This window comes from Zalophus californianus, chromosome 5 (assembly GCF_009762305.2).
Source record: "Zalophus californianus isolate mZalCal1 chromosome 5, mZalCal1.pri.v2, whole genome shotgun sequence".
Classification (NCBI taxonomy): domain Eukaryota; kingdom Metazoa; phylum Chordata; class Mammalia; order Carnivora; family Otariidae; genus Zalophus; species Zalophus californianus.
The window spans coordinates 88,390,382-88,402,698 of NC_045599.1; the positions used below are offsets into that span (position 1 = coordinate 88,390,382).

Sequence of the window (12,317 nt, forward strand, 5' to 3'; positions counted from 1 at the left end):
ATGAAGAATAGGAGGTTTAGCATACTTAGGGGTTTACAGAAATGGTGACAGAAATGAGGTGGGTGTCATGGAGGAGCTTAAATTGGGAGTCCTAGATTACACATGTCTGGGAGAAGGATAGCAGTGCCTTTTTCGAGGAATGTAGAAAGAGGTACATGAACTGACGGGGAAGAGACAATGAGTAGAAATAGCTCCTTCATACCTGTATCTTGTAAGAGATTCCGGCCTGTCCATGTGTTTTAACATCTTCTGTCCCACTGGTTGGTTAAGAGATGCTGAAACCAGAGGAAAGGGGAGGAACTGGGGATGTGTAAAAGATCCACAGTGGGTTCTAGCCACTGAGAATTCAAAGCCTTTTGGTTGGTGGGAGTGAAGTTGGGAAGGCCTTTGTCAGAGTAATACAAATGTTATTTGAAGGAGAACTTTAAGGCCAGAAGAGACCAGTGCTTTTTTACTTTATACAGAAGCCCAGTGTGTTAATCAGAATAAATATGGTTTCTCTGGTTGAGGGAAGAGGTGAAGGTTAGATGTAACATCAGTTCCTGAGATATATGTTCCCCTAGTTCCTCCTCTTCCAGCCCTTGAGGCACTGCTGAGGGAAGGCAGTTTTAGAACCACGAGTCTATTTCACTGGTTTCAGTTTTTTTTGCATTCACCTCCCCACCCCCATACCCCCCACATGGGGTTGTAGCTGTACTTTTGGAATCTGTCCATTTAAATGTTAGGATTAATCACAATTCAGTTTTCATTTTTCAAAAATAGGTTTTTTTTTAAAGATTTTATTAGCGAGAGAGAGAGGGTACGAGCAGGGTGGGGAGGGACAGCGGGAGAAGGAGAAGTAGACTCCCCACTGAGCAGGGAGCCCAATGCGGACTCTTTGCCAGGACCCTGGGATCATGATCTGGGCCGAAGGCAGATGTTTAACCGACTGAGGCACCTAGGAGCCCCCAAAATAGTTTTATATGTGTAAGGCAATTTTTATTCTGTAGCTTGGCATACGTGTAGATTTGTAGATGCTACAAATAAAATCCATACGTGGTCCCAGTATGTACTTTCCACAGACTGGGAACTGCTGCTGTATTCTAACATTTTAAGAGTTCCAGACTTAATTATAATGTGTTTGTGTTGCGGGGGGTGGCATTCCTAACACCAACAAGCAATTGTCAGATACTGGCTGGGTGTCCTACAGTTCAGCTCAGTTCTGACTCTGTCTACCTGGAAATGGCATCAGATTCTACAGGTTAAGGGCTCAGTCCTACAAGACTGCCCTTTACTTCAGATAACACTTGCAAGTCCAGGTTGTCGTCTGTGCTTCTAACCTATTGGAGGTTCCAAAGACCCCCTCCCTGGGTTTAACTTGCCAGAGTGGGTTTCAGAACTGAGAGAAACATTTTACTTACTTGATCACCAGTGTATTTAAAAGGATATATAACTCAAGAACCCCCAGATGGAAGAGCTGCGGAGGGCAGGATATGGGGAAAGGGTGCAAAACTTCTGTGTTGTCTCCTAGTGTACCACTCTTTCCAAATCTCCACGTTCACCAACCCGGAAGTCGTGTCCCCCCACTTCCTTGGGTTTTTATGGAGGCTTCCTTATGCAGGCAGGGTTGATTTAATCATTGGCTGTTGACCATTGAGCTCAGTCTCCAGCCTTTCTCCCCTTCATGGAGGTGGGAGGTGGGGTAGGGGTTGAGGGTGGACTGAAATTTCTAATCCTCTGATCCCTTGGTTTATTGTCCTGGCAGTCAGCCTCCCATCTTTAGGCGGGGTCCAAAAGTCAACCTTGGTAACACGGACAAAAGGTACTTTGGTTGCTTTCATTGCTTAGGAAATTCCAAGGGTTTTAGGAGCTTTGTATCAGAAAGGAGATGAAGATCAAATAATATATATTTCTTTTTGTAAATCACAGTATCACACATCTTCCTTCATTAAATAGGTGAAGAACTTGGGCTTAGATATATAAAAGGGTTTATCCATAGTTGAACAGTTCAGAGCTAGAACTAGATCCTAGAATATTTTGATTTCTTGCCTTGTGTTTTCATGTCTTTAATTGCCTGGATATTTCTGAGTTTTTGCTTTGAAATAAATTTTAACAAACTGGAGATCTAACAGCAACAATTGAAAATCATCATCTAAATTTGTTATTTCCAGGTCTTTGAGGAAACTGGTTTTGACATCAAAGATTATATTTGTAAAGATGATTACATTGAACTTCGAATCAATGACCAGCTTGCTCGTTTGTACATCATTCCAGGAATTCCAAAAGACACAAAATTTAACCCGAAAACCAGAAGAGAAATTCGGGTATGTAATTGAAAAGTATTTTCAGGCTGCTGGACAGTATCCCAATTGAATGAAGTAGGAAATTGCTTTTAGAAACTCCTTGATGATAATTAACTAAATGAATTATTTTTTTGTGTCTCAGAACATTGAGTGGTTCTCCATTGAGAAACTGCCCTGTCATAGAAATGATATGACCCCGAAATCCAAACTTGGTTTGGCACCTAACAAATTTTTTATGGCCATTCCCTTTATCAGGTATGTTCCTATTTCTTGAAGTACAAAACTAATTCTGGTCGTTTTTTATGTTAGCTAGGTTTTAAGAGTGAATTCTTAATGTTTCCATAGACCACTAAGGGACTGGCTTTCGCGGAGATTTGGAGATTCCTCAGACAGTGACAATGGATTTTCCTCAGTCGGTAGCACACCAGCTAAACCCACTGTGGAAAAATTGAGGTAAAGAAATATATTCATAGGATTCCTACTTTGATAGTTTTTAATGCAGTAGCATTTTCCTTCTGAAGTTTACAGAAGTATTGGATTCCTTTTTGTAGTGTATTATTTTGCTACTGGTCTTAGAGATAATAGAAAAATTTTTTAAAGGGTTTTTGATGAGATGAAAAAGGTTAATTGGAGTTGGAAAGGAGCTTCAGGCACATTTTAAAATAGTATACACAAGAGGGTACCAACTTTTTAGATGGGTAGATAGAACATGAGGAAAAGAAAAAAAATCTGCCACTGTGTGTGTTGCTATTGTTCTCTGTTCTCATATCCTACTTCAGAGACAATTGAGTCTCTGAAGATTGTTGAATGGAGGATATATTGAGGTCTGTTTTTGTATAGGGGGGATGAGGAATGCTGATGTATAATTTGTTCAGAAAGAACTGTGAAGACTTGGGCTTGCTGCTGTTCTTTCTCTAATAAAGACTGTTGTACTGTAAAAAGTGACTGTTACATGGACAGGAACCACAAAGAACGTTTTCTTGGTTGGCACTTAATTATATCCAAATTGCAATTATAGAGTAGGCTGAGCAAATAATTTTGTTAAATAAGCATATATATTTGTAATAAGCTTGCTAGAACTTATATATGTTAGTTTCAGAGAGTTGGTTGCATTATACATTTTATTTAATTTAGATGTTCTGATTCTGTCTGAGGGCTTCAAAAATTAAACAGGAACAAACCACATCTAGAGTTAATATTTTTTTTTAAAGATTTTATTTATTTATTCATGAGAGACAGAGAGAGAGAGAAGCAGAGGGAGAAGCAGGCTCCCCGCCGAGCGGGGAGCCCGATGCGGGACTCGATCCCAGGACCCTGGGATCATGACCTGAGCCGAAGGCAGACGCTCAACCATCTGAGCCACCCAGGCGCCCTAGAGTTAATATTCCTGTCCTCATAAAACCCAACTAAGATGGAATATTCCCTATGTATTTAGAGTTAATATTTTTTTAAATACATAGGGAATATTCCATCTTAGTTGGGTTTTATGAGGACAGGAGCTTGGACTAAATGCCTTGAGAGTCATTTCTGCCTTTTAGAACCTGTGATTATAATCACCGAATTATATACTACTAGACATAAATGAAACACTATAGGAAAATAGGAGTGTAGCTAAGATTTAAAAGAAACATACTACTAAAAAGTTACAAAATCGTGACAGTGTTTGGAAAACAGTGGTATGACTGTTCGTGTTTGGGAGACTCTCTCCACCATAGTGTGTGATGTGACTCCCATATCTTTTAGTCCTAAGGCTTTGTGGTCTTGGAGAGTGGAGTAAGGACATTATGAAGCAACTTGAACCAAATTTCAGGTTTCTTAGGCAAGATGGTATGTTTTTAGCATATAGACTAATGTCTATGATGATGTGTTGGAGGAAATACCTGAATTTTGTCTCAAGGAAGTAGGCCTGCTGCAGTTTTATTATAATTTTTAAATGGGAAAGGAGAAGAATGCTGAAATATTCAGAAACAATCACTGTAGTACAGTTCTTTGGATCAGTGACTCTGGACTGTTATTATACATGTAAGCAGTACTATAAAATGGCATTTCTTTATTACAAACTACTGTGTGAGTACAACCTTTTACAATCAGATTCTTTCACAGACCTTTGTTTAATTTGCTCATCTATTGTCTTGGGCCCTTTAATTTTTTGCTTTAGAATATAGCTTAAATTTTCAGATCCTCTTTTAGCATGGAAGGGATTTATAACCGACCTGTGTAGGATCAAATTCCACACTTCAGACATCTTGGTTGAGAATGAGTTGTCTCCCCTAATAAGAACGAATATCCACTTATATTTGTTTGTTTCAACTAAATTTAGAATTATTTTCTTCAGGTTTTTAAAGGTATAATCACTTATAGGGAGGAGGTAATATGGATAATTTAGGAAAGTTTGGGATTAAAAATAAAAATAACACCATTCATTCATTCAAGAAATAGTGAACACCAGGCACTTTTCTGGGTGCTGGGAATAAAGCAGTAGGTAAAGCAGATAAGCATCCCTGCCCTTATGGAACTTGAATTCCACTGCAGGGAGGTAGACAGTAAATAAGAAAGTAGTTTGTGATCTGTAAGGTAAACTGTCAAGGTGTTAGAAGAATTTTAAGTAAAAATTTTGTGATCTGGTTTTTATTTTTTAAATCTTGATGTAGTCGAACCAAATTCCGCCACAGTCAGCAATTGTTTCCTGAAGGTTCTCCTGGTGACCAGTGGGTAAAGCACAGGCAACCACTGCAGCAAAAGCCATACAATAATCATTCTGAAATGTCTGACCTTTTAAAAGCAAAGGTGAGTGATAATACATTTAAAGATTTTCATAACTTTAGATTTGACTTTGAAATGTATCTGAATTGAAGAATTGCATATTAACAGTTACAGAGCTCTGAATTGTTGATCAGACTTCTGTGTTCCTGGCTTGTGATTTGAAGCGCAGCTTTCGTAACCTTTACAGTTTTGGTATAAATACAGTGTAGTAAGTAATAAAAAGTACCATCTGACTTTGGTATATATGCCATCAATGAAGGGTTTATTATTGTGTTGTATTCTAGTGCATGATTATACCACACTTTATCCATTCTACTCTTAATGGACATTTTGGTCATTTCCAGTTTTGGGCTTTGCAAACAATGCTGCTATGGATATTTCTGTACGTATATTTTGATGAGCATTCTTTTGTGTATAGGTAATGAACAGAATTTCTGAATCACTGTATATGCCTGTTCTCAAGTTATCCCCAGCCAAATATATGAGAGCTCCACTTATTGCACATCCTTACTAATTCTTGGCATTATCTGTCTTTACCATTTTAGCCATGCATTTGGCTGCCACTCTTCTTTGTTTTCATTCTTTTAAAAAATATACTGGGTTCATCAAAATTATAAACTTGTGCATCAGAGGATACTCTCAAAGAGTGAAAAGATAACCCATAGAATGAGAGAATATATTTGCAAATCACATATCTGATGTTAGATTAACATCCAGAACTCCTCTAACTCAATAACAAAAAACCCCAATTAGTGCTCACTTCAGCAGCACATATCCTAAAATTGGAATGATACAGAGAAGATTAGCATGACCCCTGTGCGAGGCCGACAAGCACATTCGTGAAAAACCCCAATTTAAAAAATGAGCAAACAACTTGAATAGACATTTCCCCAAAGAGTATATGCAGTAAACACATGAAAAGAATCTCAGCATCATTAGTCTTTAGAGAAATGGAAATCAAAACCACACTGAGATACTGCTTCACATCCATTAGGATAGCTGTAATAAGGAAAAAAAAAGAAAATAGCAAGTGTTGACAAGAATGTGGAGAAATTAGAATCCCATGCACTTTTGGTGGGCATGTAAATGGTACAGCTGCCATGGAAAATAGTTTGGTGGTTCCTCAAAAAGTTAAATACAGAATTACCATGTGATCCAGCAATTCCACTTCCTTGGTATATACCTCAAAATTGAAAGCAAGGACTCAACCAGGTAACTTGTATACCAGTGTTCATAGCGGCATTATTCACAAGAGCCAAAAGGTGGAAACAGCCCACATGTCCGTCAACAGATTAACAAATGAACAGAATATACATACAGAGGTATATTAGTTGTAAAAAGGAATGAAATTATAACACACACATACTACAACATGGTCATTGAAACTTAGACACATGCTGTGTGAAATAAGTCACACCATTGACAAATACTGTACCATTCTGCTTATATTTGGTACCCAATAGACAAATTTATGGGTATAAATTAATTTAGGGTTACCAAAGCTGAGGGACAAGTTAATGAAGTTTTATTTAATGGATATAAAGGTTCTGTTTGGGATGATGAAAAAAGTTCTGGAGATGGATACTGGTGGTGGTTGCACAACATTGTGACTATACTTACTGCCACTGAATTGTACATTTAAAAGTAGTTATAGTGGTAAACTTTATATTTCTTCTACCACACTAAAATATACCAGGAAGAGCAGAATGAATGAAATGGAGTTAAAAGTATGTGTAACATGAGTTTCTGTAAACCTATTTCCTTACTATTTTTTTTTAAAGATTTTATTTATTTATTCGACAGAGAGACAGCGAGAGAGGGAGCACAGCAGGGGGAGTGGGAGAGGGAGAAGCAGGCTTCCCCTCGGAGCAGGGAGCCCGATTGCGGGGCTCGATCCCAGGACCCTGAGATCATGACCCGAGCCAAAGGCAGATGTTTACCGACTGAGCCACCCAGGCGTCCCTTCCTTACTATTTAAAAAATGATTTTTTTAAAATTGGTGTATAGTTGACAATGTTACATTGGTTTCAGGTGCACAACATAGTGATTCATCATCTCTGTATGTTACCACAAGTGTAGCTCCCATCTGTCACCATAAAACCGCCGTATGTATAACACTGTTACAGTGTGATTGACTATATTCCCTACATTGTGCCTTTTATTCTTGTGACTTATTCATTCCATAACTAGAAGCCTGTATCTCCCACTCCCCTTCACCCATTTTGCCCATCCCCCTTTTGGCAACCATCAGTTTGTTCTCTGTTCCTTACCATTCTTTATTTAAGTTTGCTTATTGTTGGGATGCCTGGGTCGCAGTCAGAAGAGCACACAGCTCTTGATCTTGGGTCGTGAGTTTGAGCCCCATGTTGAAATAAAAACTTTAAAAAAAAAGCCTATTGTTTTCAAGCTGTTTTAGGAACTGCTTAACTTTTTTTGTAGGTAGGTAGAATATAAACAAATATATTTTGATATTTTAAAAAATGCAATAAAATAATTATTTTATTCACGTTGTTTTAGTCTTCTTAACTAGTTGTCCTATTAAGACCTCTAGGGACAAATTAATGTTTAAAAACTTTATTTTTTAAGTTAAACTTAGATTTTTGGGGGGGTAAGAAAATTAACTGTTAAATATTACAGTTGCAAAATGTCAACTAATGCATGTTTAGGCTTTAGGTCTAACTAAAGATAGACCAAACTAGAGATAATGGCCTAAGTTTTTAAAATACCACTCTTTGAGGCACCTGGGTGGCTCAGATATCTGCCTTTGGCTCAGGTCATGATCTCTGGGTCCTGGGATCGAGCCCCACGTTGGGCTCCCAGCTCAGTGGGGAGTCTGCTTCTCCCTCTCCTTCTGCCTCTCCCCCTGCTTGTGCTCTCTCTGCTCTTCCTCTATCAAATAAATAAATAAATCTTAAAAAAAAAATACCAGTCTTTATTTCGTATAAAAGATTATTAATTTAAAAATGTTTACTTGTTTATTAATAATTTAAAGCAGATTTTAGGGTAAGAGTTGATCACATCTGCTATATATTTCTTGTTTTAAGAACTGTGGCCAATGTACCTTTGCATTCCCCTCACAGAGAGGTTATTTTGACAGTCGCATAAGGTTTTCAAACTTGTTCCTCTCTCCCCCTCCCCCTTTTTTTTTTTAACTCATGCATTGTAAAGAAAATCTGTACTCAGAAATGGGATAAGACAAGAGTCCTAGGGACCATTATATTTGCTATTTCGTACCTTTAGAGGAATCTTGTTTTGTGAAGCACTATGTTCTGTAAGAAAACACATGATGTGGTTCCCTAGTACTTTAGGAAAATTTGGGGGTACTTTGCTAAACTCTTACTCAACCAGCTAAACATAATCTTGGGGGTATATGCTTTTGTCCTGTTACATTATATTGTAGGTTTACATTTTACTTCTTCTCATTGGAAAAACAGAATCAAAGTATCAGGGGAAATGGCAGAAAACAGTATCAGGATTCACCTAATCAAAAGAAAAGAACAAACGGGGTCCACAACCAGCCAGCCAAGCAGCAGAATCCCTTGATGGTAAGACTTAAAGCTCTAACTCTAAGAAGGCAGTTCACCCTATTTTTAGGAGTGGAGCAAGGGCATTGTCAAAGCACATTGAATTGATATATTGATAAGATTTTATGGAGTGAAATTGTGCATTATTTGCTCACTTAAAATCTCTGGCTACTCTTACAGGTTTGTCACATTGATTCAGTTGTACATCTGATTTTTGCTTTTTTATGTGGGTATTTAAATATTTTTTAGTACTGCAAAAACAGTGTGTAGTCAACTCTGCTTTCTAGAAAGAGCAAGTCCTTGGCTATTTTTCTAAATAGAGTCTGTATTTTAATAAAGTCGAAAGTTGGGAAGAACGTCACGGTGTATTTTTTTTCCTTCAAGTTGATAGAATTTAGAAAATTAAAAATAAAGCCAGTGCCATAGCCCTTAGACTAGGCCTGCAGACAGACAACTGTGAGCATTTTAAGGCATTTACTTCCACTCTTTTAGTCTGTGCTCCAGAAAGTAGCAATTCATAACTAATGGGTCTCCATTGCTTATCTTTTCTGTAAGTCCTGGTATTTGTATGTTGAGTTTTCTTGTAGTTTCACCTACTTTTCTTTTTTAATAATGGGTGATAATAGTAGTTTTAACGTTTTAGCAAACATTTTTTACCTGAATTTCTATTTACTGTTTACTTAACTTGGGGTGTATTGATTTCACGGGCAAACACATGTAAAAGATCAGTTTACTGTTAGATTACTTGCCTTTTACTATTATACTTTTTTCCTGTCAGATTGGCACAGATGAAAAGAGAGCCATTTGTCTATTGTTGAGTGTTTTGACAACACTTAAAAATAACTAATTGGTAAAACCTTCTAGAGAGTAGCTTGACTATACGGAAAGCCTGAAAAGGTTCTTAAATTGTTGCTCTAGAAGAAAATTTTAAAGAATGTTCATCCCATTATTCTTTTGAATAATGAAAATATGGAAACAGTCTAAACATCCAAGAATATAATTTTAAATGGGATATTACAGATCTATGCAATGGACTACCATGTAGTCATTAAAAATGATGGTGTGGTTTTATATTTATTAACAAAAATGTTCACAGTATACTACACTTAAAAAGTAGATTGGGGCACCTGGGTGGCTCAGTCAGTTAAGCGTCCAACTGTCCAACTCTTTATTTCAGCTCAGGTCATGATCTCAGGATCGTGGGAATGGGCCCCATGTGCTCGAGCCCCATTTTGTGTTCCGTGCTCAGTGGGAAGTCTGCTGGAGTTTCTCTCTCTCCCTCTGCCCCTTTCCCCCACTTGCATGTGCTCACTCTTTTTCTCTCTCTCTCTAAAATAAATAAATCTTTAAAAAAAAGTAGGTTATAGAATAGTCCTATGTACTGAATAATTCCACTTAATTTTTAGTAATTATATGAAAATTTACAGTATCTTCATAGAGAAAAAGCTACAAAGATATGCCAAAATGTTAATACTTAATTATCTTTGGGTTGAGAAATTTAATGAGTAATTTTCTTTTTCTGGTGTTTCTATATTGTACATGTAATCAAGAACTAAAAAAAAATTTTTAGGCTTAGGGCGCCTGGGTGGCTCAGTTGGTTAAGCGACTGCCTTCGGCTCAGGTCGTGATCCTGGAGTCCCGGGATCGAGTCCCGCATCGGGCTCCCCGCTCGGCGGGGAGTCTGCTTCTCCCTCTGACCCTCTTCCCTCTCGTGCTCTCTATCTCTCATTCTCTCTCTCTCAAATAAATAAATTAAATCTTTAAAAAAAAAATTTTTTTTAGGCTTAAAAAAATAAAAATACTAGTGGAAGACTGGGGATGGTGATTATATTACTGAGAAATTTGATCATATATCTTCTCATTTATAGTAAGTAGAATAACTGCAGCTGGTGTGTTGTGTGTTTGTTTTTTTAGAAATGTGAAAAAAGACTTCATCCACGAAAACTTCAGGATAATTTCGAAACAGGCAAGTCATTTTCTTTTTAAAATCTCTGGTGGGATTTGATTTGGTTTTGGCCTAACCTTGATTTTAGTTGAGAGTATGATGGACTGTGAAAGATAAGCAGGAAGAGTTGTATATGTCTGCAGAGTTCAAATGTGTGGTCATGTTCTCTAAATATGAAACTCGCTAAAATGACCTTAAATGATCAAGATGAAATGATTTTCCCTTTCAGTGTGCTGTTTTTGTGTGTGAATGTCAAACCTTGGTGCTATGTGTGAACATTGTAAGTCAGTAATTATTAGTGAGAGGGGAGTAGAACCAAGTATTGTAAAGGTGAGGAGACCTCATTCTCATATATATATATATATATAAGAGTACTAACTTCAGAATGGCAACATTTCCCACTTTTAGGAGGTAATGAGCAACTTTTTAAGGAGGCACTATGGATAGCTTTTTTTAAAATGACATCTGGAACTTTTCCTTTGTCAGTTATAAAGAGTAGGTGTGTTGATCTGATTTGGAAGGTAATGGTGATGAATGTAGAAAGTTCTTTGGTAATATTGATTTAACTGACGTCATTTGGAAGTACAGTAGACTTTTCTTATGTGATGTTTTGAATTGTGTGAAATCCCCCTGTGCAGGAGATATATACATTATTCACCATTTAAATTTCAGGCTTTCATATAGAAAAGTCTAAGAAATAAGAAGCATTATCATATTTTCTTGCAGTACTGTTTATGATTTAAGCAGGATAAACACTATTTTAAAAGATGCTTTAACCCTATTTTGGAAAATTAGGGTTAATATGAAGTCGTAGGAACTATCAGTAGTTTGTTATACATAGATATGGAGGTAGAAGTTCCCATAATAAGATTTTTCTGGCCATGTTATATGGTGGGGTCATGATAGGCTGATAGTTTAATTAATGTAAGCTCAGAAATCAGTTACTTTACAAATCTTTAAAAAGCCATATGTTCAGGAAGAAGACATTAAAAGAAGGTATACTGTAACTTCATATACCCAGCTTAGTTGGGCATGGTATGAACATATAAAATTTGTCTTGAAAGGGAAGTATAAAAGGATTTTTGTTCTGGGAAACATTTGAAATTTTCTTTGTGTCTCAGCCTTTTTTTTTTTTTTTTTAAAGATTTTATTTATTTATTGGAGAGAGAGCGAGCTCCCTCCCAAGCAGTGGGGAGGGTCAGAGGGAAAGGGAGAAGTGGGCTCCCTGAATGCCAGGACCCTGAGATCATGACCTGGGCTGAAGGCAGATGCTTAACTGACTGAACCTCCCAGGTTCTTTGTCTATTCCCAATCCACTTTCCTGGTCAGGTCTCTGTTCTACCTTTAAAACAAAAAAACAAAACAAAACCCTGGTAAGTTGGGAGTTTTGTTGGACCATGATTTTGAAAATTTGGATTTTTCTTTAGGTTAGTATATTCCCTAGAGATTTGGTAAGCTCCATCTTTATTTTTCTAGAATTAGACTCTTTATAAATCTTAGATTACAGATGTAATCTTTACAATGCTTGCCTTTTTTTTTTTTCACAGTGCTTACATTTTGATCTTTTAAGAAGCTCCCTTTATGTTGGCACAGAAAACAAATATGGGAGGTAGACAAAAGTATGCCTATTTTTGAAAGCATGTGAATAGTAAGGGTCTTAAAGGCTGAGATTAGATTTTGAATGAATGTGTGGAAATCAATAATCATAGATTAGAAAATCAGTTGAGCCCCAGTTTAGGGAAAGGAAAGTATCTTGGCAGTTCTGCTTAGGTTAGATTTAAGAGTGTGGTGAGGAAAAATATA

At 37.1% G+C, this 12,317-nt stretch overlaps 1 protein-coding gene and 1 non-coding gene across 2 annotated transcripts in view; both read left to right on the plus strand.

Moving 5' to 3' along the window:
* DCP2 (decapping mRNA 2) overlaps positions 1-12,317 on the plus strand; it is a 55,920-nt gene that overhangs the window by 36,087 nt on the left and 7,516 nt on the right. The window contains exons 5-10 of the mRNA XM_027605412.2: positions 2,151-2,303; positions 2,425-2,537; positions 2,628-2,735; positions 4,934-5,069; positions 8,480-8,590; positions 10,484-10,535. Coding sequence (XP_027461213.1) covers positions 2,151-2,303; positions 2,425-2,537; positions 2,628-2,735; positions 4,934-5,069; positions 8,480-8,590; positions 10,484-10,535 — 673 coding nt within the window. The remainder of the gene's footprint in view (positions 1-2,150; positions 2,304-2,424; positions 2,538-2,627; positions 2,736-4,933; positions 5,070-8,479; positions 8,591-10,483; positions 10,536-12,317) is intronic.
* On the plus strand, positions 5,798-5,904 carry LOC113930011. The gene has a single exon (XR_003522396.1). It is a non-coding gene; the product is annotated as a U6 spliceosomal RNA (small nuclear RNA).